Source organism: Euprymna scolopes, chromosome 35 (assembly GCF_053919585.1).
Source record: "Euprymna scolopes isolate OS-2025 chromosome 35, ASM5391958v1, whole genome shotgun sequence".
NCBI lineage: Eukaryota > Metazoa > Mollusca > Cephalopoda > Sepiida > Sepiolidae > Euprymna > Euprymna scolopes.
Window position 1 is genome coordinate 33,999,666 of NC_136516.1, and position 14,098 is coordinate 34,013,763.

Below are 14,098 nucleotides of genomic sequence, written 5' to 3' on the forward strand. Positions count from 1 at the left end.
AACATAAAGAAGTTTTTGATGAGCCGTTCCACTTAAATTTACAAATTTACCGAATTTCCATTACTATCCATTACTATATTGTCCAATTGACTACTGTACACTTATTAACCCTTATCCTTGAGTGGTCTCTGGGCCTTAATAAGTGGTGATGCCTATGTAAAAAAAATTCCTGACTTTACAACAGACAATGAAACAAATTATTTTTTCTGATGGCAATGATTACAAGCTCCAGCATTTATTAAAATCACAGCTAGAATGAAAAGGCAAACTTATTTTGATTTTAATTTAAGAAAATTTGAAACGTAAACTAACATGTATTGAATAAATACACCATATCATTTGGTAGTTACTTATATTATTTTTATTTAATTGTACAGAGTCAATTTGGTAGTTATTTGTATTGTTTTTATTTAATTGTACAGAGTCAATCTAATGTCTTCCTGCAATTTTTAAAATTATTAGATTAAGTTAACCTGTATTTTCATTCAAAAATCCTATCTCATCAATATTAAAATTTTTTTGATTACTGATAAGGGTATGACCCCCCAATGATTCCGACAATCTTTCTTAGAACTTACAGTTAGGACAATCAACCAATCAGAAACCTTCAAATTTATTCGAAAAAATATTGAATTTTGGATTTAATTCAGTTTGCTGTCAACCTCTGTCTTGAACCGACCGAATTGTGACTGCATTGATTCTACGCTGTCATCTTTGTTACTAAGAATTACTCAACACCCGAGATCGTGACTGCATTGATTCTTCATGGATTTGATTTACTACCGCCATCTTTGTTCAACAAAATGTCTCAACACTTAACAGTGTACCAAGTATTTTTGATCAAATTCAGAATTTCTGTGCTAACTATTTCCGAACGGAAGGAGTAGTTATTAAAATTTCTTTTCCTTTGTAGATATTGTCGAAGGTATAGAGGTAAGACACACAATTTGCACAGTGTTGGATATGCACTCCCGCAGAGTTTTATAACAATAACATGAAAATTAAAATAGGCTTATCTAAACACTTTATTGCAGTTTCACTGGAAATCCATTCATTATAAATGTATTAATAATATCCTACACACCTTTGTTATTGTTGGTATAGTTATTTGTACAAATAACAGAGCACTCTAAGTAGTTAATAATCTACGAGGGGCGTGCAATAAGTAATGCCCCTGACCCATTTCCAGTTGTCTGATCTAGCTGAAATTTTGCATGTGCAACGATTTATATCTCTACGGGTTATGTGGCAAATTACAGCTCTGAACTAATTGTGGTTTCTGTTTTACAGGTGTTTGAAATGAGTCAGGTGTGAAATAGAGCTTGTTGAATGTCGAGCAGTGATCTGGATTTTGTATTTGAAAGGACGCACACCACAGGAGACTTTTGATGAAATGAAAGAAACTTATGGTGATAATGCCCCATCATATGACCTTGTAAAACGCTGGCATCGTGAATTCAAACATGGCCAGAAGTCTGTGGAAACAGCTCCCAGACTTGGTCGCCCCCCCCCTCTTCTGCCATTGATGAGGCATCTGTCCGTTAGGTTGAGGCTGCTATTTTGGAAGATCGGCGCATTACTATTCGCCAAATAGCCCAAGATGTCAAGATTAGTACAGGGTCTGTGGAAACTATCATTCATGACCATTTGCATATTCATAAGGTGTCTGCCAGATGGATTCCCAGGTGGCTCACACCATTCCAGAAGCGAGAACGCGTTGAGTGCTCGAGGATGAATTTGGAGATGTGCCAAGAAGATGAGTCAAAGTTTTTTAAAAGACTGATTACACAGGATGAAACCTGGGTCCATCACTATGATCCAGAGACCAAAGCCCAGTCAATGCAGTGGAAACACTTGGACTCACCACCCCCAAAGAAGACAAGGGTGCAGCCCTCTGCTGGTAAGGTCATGCTCACAGTCTTCTGGAACCAGGACGGAGTAGTGATGACAGATTTCCTGGCAAAGGATACCACAATTATAGGAGCCTATTATGCTTCACTTTTGAGGAAATTAAGGGAAGCTATAAAAATCAAGAGGTGGGGCAAGATCAACAACGGTACCCTCCTCCTGCAGGACAACGTTCCAGTCCACAACTTGCATGTCGCCAGATCAGAAGCATAGGCGTGTGGTTATAAAATCCTACCCCATCCTCCCTACTCCCCTGACCTTGTACCCTCTGACTTTCACCTCTTCCCAGCCATGAAGCTGTTTTTGAAAGGAAAGCGTTTCCCAGATGATGCAGCCTTGATTTCTGAAGTTACGTCGTGGTTGGAGGACTAACCTGGGGTGTTCTACAAAAACGGTTTCCAGAGCTGCATCAAACGATGGGAGAAATGCATAACTCTGGGTGGTTCCTATGTAGAGAAAGACTAATAACTGTGCCAAGTTTTGTTGCTCTACTGCTACGGGAAGTGGGTCAGGGGCATTACTTATTACATGCCCCTTGTATATAAAATATATAAGCTTGTTACAATTTCCTTATTTTTATAGATATTGTCAATGGTATAGTGGTAAAACATTTGTTGACAGAATGGTTGGATTTTGATCTTTTTTTAAATAACTAGCAACACAATTATTCGCAGAAAAAATGAAGATACTAAATTTTTGTTTTGAACTTATTTATTTTTATCCAAAAAAAAAAATTTCTGACAAGAAAAAAACATTATAATCTCAAAATTAAATTGATTTTTTGGACAACAATAAAAAAATATATATATATTTATTCTGGATCTCCATAGTTAAGAACTATGATTTATGAAAAAAAACTTTGAGGACCCCATAAAATCAATATCCATTGATACTGGGGATTGATTACTTTAAAAAACCAATCCAGGTGAAAAGTTTCAGTTGGTACTTGATTGCATTTCTCAGAAATTCACTTAAATTGGGTTTTAAGAAACTGATTACAAAAAGATTTTAAAAAAATAAAAAATCAGGCTAATGAAATTAAATTGCTCATCAGTTAGAGATGAGAAATAGAAAATTGTTGCAATATTTTTATATCTAATGGGGATATGATCCCTGAAAGTTGGGAAATTCTATTTATAAATGCTGCCGATAGGAACAGACAAATCAAATTGAACCACGTTCTGCTATCACCCAATCAGAAATCAGAATTACTCCATAAAAACTTAATCTTTTAGCATTCCAGCATGAGAAGGATCTTTTGTTCTTTGCCTGCAAAATTATAAAGTCCAGAACCAGTACAGAACAGCTGCCTACTGAAAATTCTTCTATCTCCAAGACTTGTATAGAATAGCTACCCATCGGAAACTCTTTGGAAATTAAACATGGCTTACAATCCAATTTTAAATACCCATTTTTGGTTGAGACTTACCTGAATCGACTGCTCAAAATTTAATACTTTTCTTTTTGTCTGGTTACAAAGCATCCCAGCATCCATTTTGGGATCCATCATCTCAATGGCCGACATGGCCTCAAATAAACTGAAACTAAAATAAAACTAGAAAAGTTATAACAGATGATGGCCACATTTATGAACATAGGTTAATGTTACAAAAAAAACAAACAAAAAGTGAAAGATTGGTTCTTATCCAGAAAAATCTGTAATGATATACATGCCCGTAAGAAAGCAATAGCATATTCAAAAAATCATAAATTGATCAAGAAGTTCTATTTTTACAAAGACAATCATTTTTAAGTGTTTAATGGGAATTCGTAGGCATTACAGCATACATTTGATGTGTTTCGTCCATTAGAATGATTTTATTTTTAGACTGCTTAGAAAATTTTATACCTTAAAACCATGTAAATGAAATAAAAATGGGTTTATCTCTAATATATATATATATTAGTGATGGAAAAGTTCCTATATTTTTCCCAATTCCGGACTGAATTCCAGATTCTGATAGAATTACCAATTCCAATTCTTTATAAATCTTTAATTATTTAACTATAAGATAATTTCCCCCTGATTTTCGTAAAAATACATGTTTAATATTCAGATATTTTCCTAAACATCAAAATACATTTGTGGAGGATGATCTATCGATTTTAGCTTTACTGGTATTTTAAAATCAATAAATATTTATTATTTTATCATTATTACCAGCAATGGAAGGTTTTGATTTAAACAAAATCAAATAAATAAAGACAATTAAAAGAATCATTTTCGTATCGGAAAATAGGCATCAATTTTACTGATTCCGATACCCCCTAAATCTTTCAATTTCTCCGATTCTCGATTCTGATTAATCATCCCATTACTAATAAATAAATATATAAGTAAAATTATATAAACACCAATAAAACCTTAAGTGGATTCATTTAAGTTTCAACAATATTGTCTCCTTGGGGGTTCAAGACATAAACCCTTTAGAAGACGATTAATTTTGTTGAAACATAAATTAATCTGTAGTCTTTTTCTAATGTTTATCTAATTTCATTTTTCAATTATTAAATCATTTCTCTCTGATAGGTTCATAAGAATAGTGGTTGATGGGCAGAAATCAGAAGCTCAAAGTATTAATGCTGGAGTCTCTCAGGGGTCCATCCTGGGCCCAACTCTCTTCCTGATGTACATCAATCATCTCTCAAATCACATCCTAAGATCATTCGTAGACATTTATGCTGACAACACTGCCATCTATGGTAACACTTCAAAGGTCGTAAACGACCAAGTTCTTTTTGATTCTTTCTCCTCTGATCTTGATCACATGGTGCAATGGGGAAAGAGGTGGCTGGTTAATTTTAATGCATCTAAGACCAAGTTTTGATCTTTCCATCATCAACATTTTGATTTCTGTCTGGTATCAATCGAAATGAATGGCTCTCGTCTTGGGGCGGCTCCATGCTTTGACAAGCATCTAGATCTGACTGTTACTCCTGATCCGAGATGAAACACGTACATCAAATCCATTGCCAAGGCTGCTGGAAAAATGATGGGATCGTTCTACCACTCCAGTAGATATCTCACTGCTGATACAATTCTCTACCTGCATAAGAGCCAAGTACGTCCAAGGATGGAGTACTGTTGCCACATTTTGACAGGAGCTACTAGAAGCACCATATTCTGCTTTGACAGAGTTCAAAATAGATTTCGTAGCCTAGTAGGGGATACCCTTTTCTCTTCCCTCCAACCTCTTCCCATAGAAGAGATGTTGCGAGCTTGTCCCTGCTTTGTTATTTTCATGGCAAGTGCTCATCTGAGCTCCAATTTATGGTCCTCCCTGGCCTGACTTTCACGAAAAACATTCGTCTAGCTGAAACCACTATCTATAATTTTCCCCACTTTTTATCTGTGCCTAAACCTAAACTTTGATTCCATGAACAAAGCTTTTTTCTTAGAACTGCACGACTGTGGAACTTTGTTCCGTTTTCCTGCTTTCCAACTGACTACAATATGGTTGTCTTTAAGTCCAACATAAACAGGTTCTTGATGAGCCATCCCTTTAAGAAATCCAATTTACTAAATTTCCACTACTAACGATTACTACGATATGTTCCCCTTGACCACTGTACACTCATTAACCCTTATCCTTGAGTGGCTTTCAGGCTTTGATAAGTTGTGACTTCTTTGTAAAAAAAAAAAAAAACTTGTAACTCTACATATGTATTGAGCATTTTTTTAAAAATGCTGTTTTTTTTTAATTCAATACATTCTAACTTATTTAAGTTATATATATATTAGTGTTGGGACAATTAATCGGAATCAAGAATTGGAAAAATCGGAAGATTTGTGGGTATTGGAATCGGTATCGTAAAAATTTATACCTATTTTCCGATGCCAAAACGATTCTTTGAATTGTCTTTTTTTGTTTGATTTTGTTTAAACTAAAATTTTCCATTGCTGGTAATAATGATAAAATAATAAATATTTACTGATTTTAAAATAACAGTAAAGCTAAAATCGATAGATCATTCACCACAAGTGTATTTTGACGTTTAGGAAAATATTTGCACATTTAACATGTGTTCTTACAAACATTGGGGGGAAATAACAATATTACAGTTAAATAATTAGAGATTTATAAAGAATCGGAATCGGTAATTGTATCGGAATCGGGAATTTAGCATGGAATTGGTAATTCTATCGGAATCAGGAAAAATATTGGAATTGTCCCATCACTAATATATATATATATATATAATTCAGGTTTGAGATGTTCAAAAGTAGGGACTAATGAATACAACGAGGTTGTTAGATAGTGCTCGATAACAAGAGCAAAATAATTTTTATTATTTTTTCGAGGGTAAACAGCTACATATGGTCACTACAAACATTGACTGAAACAGATGGCTGTTTGTAGCGACCATATGTAACTTTACCCTCGAAAAAATGATAAAAATTATATGTATATATATATATATATATATGGTGGATGCTCTTGTATTTTCTCATAGTCTACTTGGAGTAATGATATAGCTGTTAGCGAAATCAAGAGTCATGCAAAGAAACTAAATCTATTTACTATTGAATATGACATTGAGACTATGATGTCAATGATGACCACTAATCACTATATTGGAAACCTTCATGTCAGTGGTGTCCATCGTGTCAACAGCGTCCATCACTGAACTATAGCAATTTAATTAGGAATGAAAGATTGGATTCGAGATTTTTAAGAGAGAAGGAAGAAAGAAATTACTTACGAGGAATCCCGAAGGAGCTCTCCAAGTTTGAGCTCAGAACAGGCTCTTGTGAATTCATGAGTAATGTCTACCCATTGATAGGTTGGTCTGCTATGCTGCTGCTGCTGTTGCTGCTGCTGCTGTTGAATTGGTTCACATGGCACCAACTCATTTTCTCTAAAATTAAAAAGAATAGAAAGTAATTAAAAAATCATTTGGAATTGTACTTGGGGGTGGAGGGGAGGGAGGGGGTTGAAGGACATAAAAATATATCTAAGAAATAAGAACAATTATTCTTAAAATGCATTGGTTTAATCTTCACATTTAGCAGTGAACAAGCCATTTCAAACTTTAACATGACAGACTAACGGAAATGCTATTTCAAAATGAAGTATGACAGACCAACAAAAAGGCAATTCAAAAATGAAGTATGACAGACCGATAGGCTATTTCAAACTTGAGCATGACGAACTAATGGAAATGCTATTTCAAATTTAAGCATGACGGACCAATAGAAATGCTATTTCAAACTTAAGCATGACGGACCAATGGAAATGTTATTTCAAAAATGGAGTGCAACAGACCCACGGAAATACAATTTCAAAAGTTCAGTGTGACAGACAGACCTGCTTATTTAGATGTACCCACGCATGAAAGAACAAAATAAAAATAAATTTTTGTAGCTCACCTAAATTTTCCTGTCAGAGCTGTAGCCAAAAAGCTCAATTCCAACTATTAGAAATTTTAAAAGTTCTTACTCAGACTAAAGAAATTGCTTGGATTTTTAAAAGGATGTGTATTATTTGGATTATTCAGTCTATTATTCTCATCTTGGCTTTAATTTTTATGCTTCAACTGATGTAATCTTCGACCTTCTTTAGATGTATCTCTTCTAACTTGTGTAGAAGTATATTAAACTGAACCCTTTATTTAATTCAGTCAATTGATTTTGTTTCATCAACCAACTTAATTATCATATTATTCTTAGTAATTATTGTCTGTAGTCAAGATTGAACCTTCAACCTTCAGAAGACTGTCACTTAAAACTGTGAATTAACACTTTTATCCATTACACCATAGATCCATGTAGTTCCACTGGCTAAAATATTTTGAAAATAACAAGATTAGAATTGTAGTCCAAATTTATTTTATAGAAACTGCTCCAAACAAGACAGAAAGCCACTTGATGTAAGGAACTAAAAATAATGAAAATATGATAAAGTTGCATAAAAAAAAAAAAAAAAAAAAAGGCATGTAGAATCACTTAAAAATAAGGTTATCTTTTAATGCATAGTGATTAAATTCAGAAACATTTCATGTTTCTGCAGGAGGATATACACTCCACATGACTTTACAAATGTAATGTCAACAATAGAATCTTCAGATTTATACGATGATGATGAGCATGCTCTTTTCCTATGATATTTTTTTTACTTTCAATAATTTATTTTAATCCTACCAGACCTGAGCTGCTGAACCTAATTTGCCCCTGCGCCTGGCCTCCTGGGCAAAAATAATAAATCCAGATCTGAAGCTACAAAATTGCGACTCCGTCCCTCATCAACCACACCAGAATCTCCTCTATCACCTTGTTGAGTGACACATCCCTTACTTTGAATACTATTTTGATCTAGGCTCACTTGCATCATCAGAATTATCACCACTTTCTCCTTTATCGATATATTCATCATCGCTACTGTTATTTTTTTCAGAAACATACTCCTGATCAAATTCACATTCGCCTGAATCAGAATTTGTTACTTTATCCAACTCTTGGTGCACCGTGAAACTCCTTGGGCTCACTCTTTTACCTGTCGAAGTGCTTGGTTTGTCACTAGTTCGCTTCATGGCTACTTTAGTCTACAAAACAACTCACAACTCCACCAAAACAAAGGAAGCCATTTGTAGAACATTAGGCTTGCGCTAAATCGAGGCTAAGCAGCGATTGGGTAGTTATTTTTAGCTCCCTGATAACACAAAAACATGTGGTTGGAAAAATACCAGTTTAAACGGTAACTCGGTATGTAGCATTTTCGGAAATTACTGCTATATCGTTAACTCAATCTGATAGGGTTAAAATGTAAAAAATTTGATTCATGGAAATCGTTCCAGACAAGGCATAGAGCCACTTGATGTAAAAAAAAAAAAAAAAAAAAAAAAAAAAAAAAAAAAAAAATTAAATTGCATAACAAAAAAGGAGAAAAAGAATCACTCCAAAACAAGGTAATCTTTTAACTACCGTGGGTGGGGGGAGAACAATTGGATTTATAAAACCAAAAAATCCAACCTTGATTTCCCTTTGGAGCCCGTGGTGCCATGGATAGAGATACGGAATATTAACAATTCCAGGTGAGCACTGTCTAGAGGTAGCGGTTTCGATCCCACCCAAAGCCGGTCAGAGGATTAGTTGACCAAACCGTGGTGAGATGAAAACAGCTATTGAAGGCAGCAATTGCTGTGGATGTAGTTGGAGGATTCGACATTCCTATCCCGTCGCGGTTAACCTGACGAAGGCCGGAGGAATAATTGGCGGAAACGTTGTGAAAACAACAACTAAAAAGATGAGGATAATAGTCCAAATAATTAAATAAAAAAATTATAAAATTTACTCATCTGCAAAAATAATTCCAAACTAATTCAATAATAAAGAAAATAAGTGTTTTTTTTTTAATTTTTCAGCTTTAAAAAGTACTGAAATTTTGATCAATATTTTGTTCAGATTTCGTAAGATGAACTAGGGAGGAAGGGATCACATACAAAAGAAATCCTTATATATTTTACAAAAACTACATTTTAAGGTTATTCAGAATCTTGACTTATTGCTCTAAGGCAGGTAACTATTTCCCAAAATTTGTAAAAAAAAATTTTTATCGGTGCAACCCATGATTTCCACAAAGTTAGCTCGGGCTCGCTAGCCGGTTGATGGAAATAACTGGAAAAGATCGGCCAAGTGTTCCTAAATTTTTAACAAACACGCTGTCTGTTTTTAGCTAATATGAATCTATAAAGGATACTTTTTTTTAAATTGGAAGAAATAAAAAATTAATTTTAATCTTGCAGGCTAGGTTTAGGGTTAATGTTAAGGGTTAGGGTTAGGTTTAGGGTTAATGTTAAGGGTTAGGGTTAGGTTTAGGGTTAATGTTAAGGGTTAGTTACATGTTTATAATTTGTATATTGTATTTCCATGTTTTTCTTGTTTACTATTATAATTTTCTTGTAGCAGTTTAATGTTTTATGATCGGTCGCTTCCAATTATTCCTGTCAATGGCTGAGAATACTCAAGAAACTTTGTGGAAAAAAACTTAAACAATGTATTAATAAAAATAATAACATTAAAAGCACTAAGTTAGGAGTTTCATAGTATACGTGAAACATCGATACGAACATCCGGCTGTTAAAATACTTTTTCATTGCTTTTTCACCCCAAACAAAGCATAGTGCCACTTTGAAATAGGGGTCATAATTTGCAGAGATACTATGTAGGGAGTTGAGCAGCAAGGTATCTGTTTACATTACACTTGAACTTCTGCATGTCAGTACAGTCAGAGAAGCAGGGATCCAGGAAGGAATTCCAAAATCTATCAGTCCGAAGGAAGAAACTATTAGAGTAGAAGGCTTTTCGGCATCTAGGGATCTCTGTGTAATTTTGCTGTGCTGCTTGTTGGGTATTTATATCAAGGGGAGGAGGAGTTTGTTAGAGCACCTTCCATCAAAATACTTGTAAAATAGGCACAAGGATACAACATTTTATGGGTTTGTATTACTGTACACATAGATTCGAAAAAGTTGTCAAAAAACAAATATATAACAAATAAATGTTATCAAAGGCAAGATGAGTTACTTTTCTGCCAAACTGGATATATTTTTTGTGTTTTTATTCAATGTAACATATTTATTCAGCTCGAAAAACATACAGTGTTTACCAATGTATACGAAAATTCAAGATGGCGTCTCACACCCTCTTTAACACCGTAAGTATGGAAAAAGGTGTTATAAATAAAAAACTATACAAAATCCTATTAAAAACCCGCCGAATATATGTCAACCTATGTCACGGTAACATATATTGAGCGAGTTTTTAACAGTATTTTATCCGGTTTTTTATTTATAACATCTTTTCCCACACTTACCATGTTAAAGAGAGAATAAGACGCCATCTTGAATGTTCCAATATATCGGTAAACATTGTGTGGTTTTCGAGCTGAATAAACATGTTACATTGAATAAAAACACGAAAAATATATCCAGTTTGGTAGAAAAGTAACTTATCTTGCTTTTGATAACATTTATTTGTTATATATTTGTTTTTTGACAACTTTTTCGAATCTATGTGTACAGTAATACAAACCCCATTTTATTGATCGGACAGAGGTTGGAATCTGGTTGACAGAGCGAGACCTATTAGGTTGACGATTCTTTTTTGAACCCTGTCTAAGAGTGAAAGACTAGTGGCAAATGCATCAGCCCAAATGTGGCAACAATACTCCATGCATGGGTGAATGCTGGCCTTGTAGAGGTACAGGATACTCTCTGGTGTAACTTTCTAGTACAAACCACCTTCTTTGCAGCAGCCTTGGCAATGCCCTCAATGTATCTGTTCCAATTATTGTTTCCTGTAAATATTAAGCTGAGGAGTTTGAGCGAAGAGCTTTCAGGTAGTGTATCATTAGCCTTGGCTATCAGTGGTTGAGAAGGTTCCTCATAATTATTAAAAGAAAGGAGCTTAGTCTTGACAGCATTGAATGTTACCATCTATTTATGTCCCCATTCCACTACAGACTAAAGTCGAAACAAACCTAATGGGCATATAATTCAAGTTTATAATTTTTTAATTAATATAAGAAATTACGGGGCTGAAAAATGCCCCCCCACCACCACCACACACACACTAACATAAAAGGATCAAATATTGGGTGCTTGTTAAGATAGAGTTGGCAGATCGATTTTTTTTAATATGTCGTTTTAAGCAAAAACAATATTATGTACTTAATATCATGTCATGTCGAAAATAGTAATATATCCAAAAATTACGAGAGTAGAAATTTTGCGGTCCGAGTTATGTCCCCTGTATGTGAACTGTCTACTTTATAACATCTAAGAAAAATACAATTTTACCCAATTTTCATAAAAATTACTTGTATCTATGAATAACTTTCTATTCAATGAATTTTCATAATTTTTTGGGTAAATGCGTATTTCAGCAGCGTAAATTATTTGTCAGACAAAAATTTATAGCAATCATTTATTTTTATATAAAACACATTATTAAACTCTAAGGCTGAAAGGTGCTAATGCAGAGAGCGATCTGCGCTATTTTTAAATCGTATTTCTACGTTTAATTAAAGTTTTATGGGGGTTTTTTTTATTCAATTATAAGGTTAAAGTACAGAATAGGTAAAAAACACCCTCCCGACGTGAAGAATGGCTTTTTAAATAATAACGTTATTATTTCAGCACAGATCACTCTCTGCATGAGTACCGGCTGAAATAAACCCGAAAAAATGTAATTTTTATTATTTTTTCAACATGTTTTATTAGACTAAATGTACAATAATCGAGGCCGCCAACGTTTGGAAAGTTTCGCCTTTGTAAGGATTGCCAGATTTAGCCTTTTTTACGCTCTTCCATGGACCATGGTTTCACGCAAAAGCCTTAGAAAGTCCAAAATTTCCAAACAAGATGGCGGTCTCCGTTGTTGTACATTTTGTATAATAAAAAATGTTGAAAAAAAATAATAAAACATAAAATTTTTTCGGGTTTTATTTCTGTCTTAGGGTCTAATAATGTGTTTTATATAAAAATAAATAATTTTTATCGGTCAAATAATTTACGCCGCTGAAATACACATTTGCCATTTTTTGATATATTACTATTTTCGATATGGCAATTATGTGTATAATATTGTTTTTGCTGGTTTGTATTACTGTACACATAGATTCGAAAAAGTTGTAAAAAAACAAATATATAACAAATAAATGTTATCAAAGGCAAGATAAGTTACTTTTCTACCTAACTGGATATACTTTTTGTGTTTTTATTCAGTGTAACATGTTTATTCAGCTCGAAAAACATGCAGTGTTTACCGATGTATTGGAAAATTCAAAATGGCGGCTGACTCTCTCTCGGAGAGGGTAAGTTTGGGAAAAGGTATAATAAATAATAAACTAGACAAAATACTGTTAGAAATTCGCTCAATATATGTTACCGTAACAAACATAAGTTGACATATATTCGGTTGTTTTTTAATAGTATTTTTATCTAGTTTATTATTTATAACATCTTTTCCTAAACTTACCGTGTTAAAGAGACAGTCGGGCGCCATTTTGAATTTTCCAATACATCGGTATGTTTTTAGAGCTGAATAAACATGTTACATTGAATAAAAACACGAAAAATATATCCAGTTAGGTAGAAAAGTAACTTATCTTGCTTTTGATAACATTTATTTGTTATATATTTGTTTTTTGACAACTTTTTCGAATCTATGTGTACAGTAATACAAACCCGTTTTTGCTTAAAACGACATATTTGAAACAATCGATCTGTCGACTATCTTAACAAGCACGAAATGTAAATAGAAAATTATAAACTTTATGCGTCGATAGCCTCATTTCTCCTAGCCTCGTTTATGAAGATCGTGACTATATTTTTGCGATCGACTTTTCGTTTCGGTGTTTCACGTGTATGCTTAAATTTACTATAACTCGGTGTTTTAATGTTTTTGCTTGGTTGTTGCCGTTCTTGGTTACTAAAACATGAATCAAGTAAATAATGAAATCCTATTTCAGTCTAAATAATTTGGGAGTCTGAAATAGGAATTTATTGCTATATATTTATCCAAATTTATGTTTTCAAGATAACATTAAACTACGCCCCCCAACAAACACTTCTGTTAATGAGGATTAACTTAAAAACAAAATTCTGAATTTTTAAATAAAACAAAAACAGTACAAAACCAGTGTTTTACTTATATTGCACAAACGCATGACCCTGACAAAACAAGAATGGCAAACTCATGTCCAAGAAGGTATTCATCATTATTTAACCGTCATCTCAAATATAAAAGCCGTAACTTCAACATTAAATTAAATACCGGTATATTAATCTAACTGAATAGAGATGCTTTGAGAAGAGTAAGTTTAATAAATAATCACCTTTCTGTATTAGTTCGCGGAGTAGGAACCACGCGATCTTCTGCTTGTTCTGCCATTTTATAAATCTCGCAGAATGCGTAGTCGATAATTTATGATTGGACAATAGTTTGTATTTTCAAATTTTCTTATTAGTTAATTAAAAATTATTTTATAAATATCAATTTTATTTTATTACTGTTTTTTTTTTTTTGTATTTTAACAATACAAATAAAAATATTTTTAACATTCATCTGCTTCGAGCTTGAAATATTACCGGTGTAAACCCTAAAATGTCATCCAGTATTAAAATAAAAGAATTCCGTACATGTGAAATTTCAAAGAGCACGATCATGTTTTACTAGTAGAACCCGTGG

The 14,098-nt window shown here is 33.5% G+C and overlaps 1 protein-coding gene across 1 annotated transcript in view; it reads right to left on the reverse strand.

Moving 5' to 3' along the window:
• Nucleotides 1–13,885, reverse strand: part of LOC145259802 (N-alpha-acetyltransferase 35, NatC auxiliary subunit-like) — a 68,029-nt gene extending 54,144 nt beyond the window's left edge. Inside the window, exons 1-3 of the mRNA XM_080117588.1 lie at nucleotides 13,746–13,885; nucleotides 6,613–6,768; nucleotides 3,338–3,452 (exon numbers count right to left, since the gene is read on the reverse strand). Coding sequence (XP_079973714.1) covers nucleotides 3,338–3,452; nucleotides 6,613–6,768; nucleotides 13,746–13,801 — 327 coding nt within the window. The 5' untranslated portion in view covers nucleotides 13,802–13,885. The remainder of the gene's footprint in view (nucleotides 1–3,337; nucleotides 3,453–6,612; nucleotides 6,769–13,745) is intronic.
• Nucleotides 13,886–14,098: the final 213 nt, after the last annotated feature.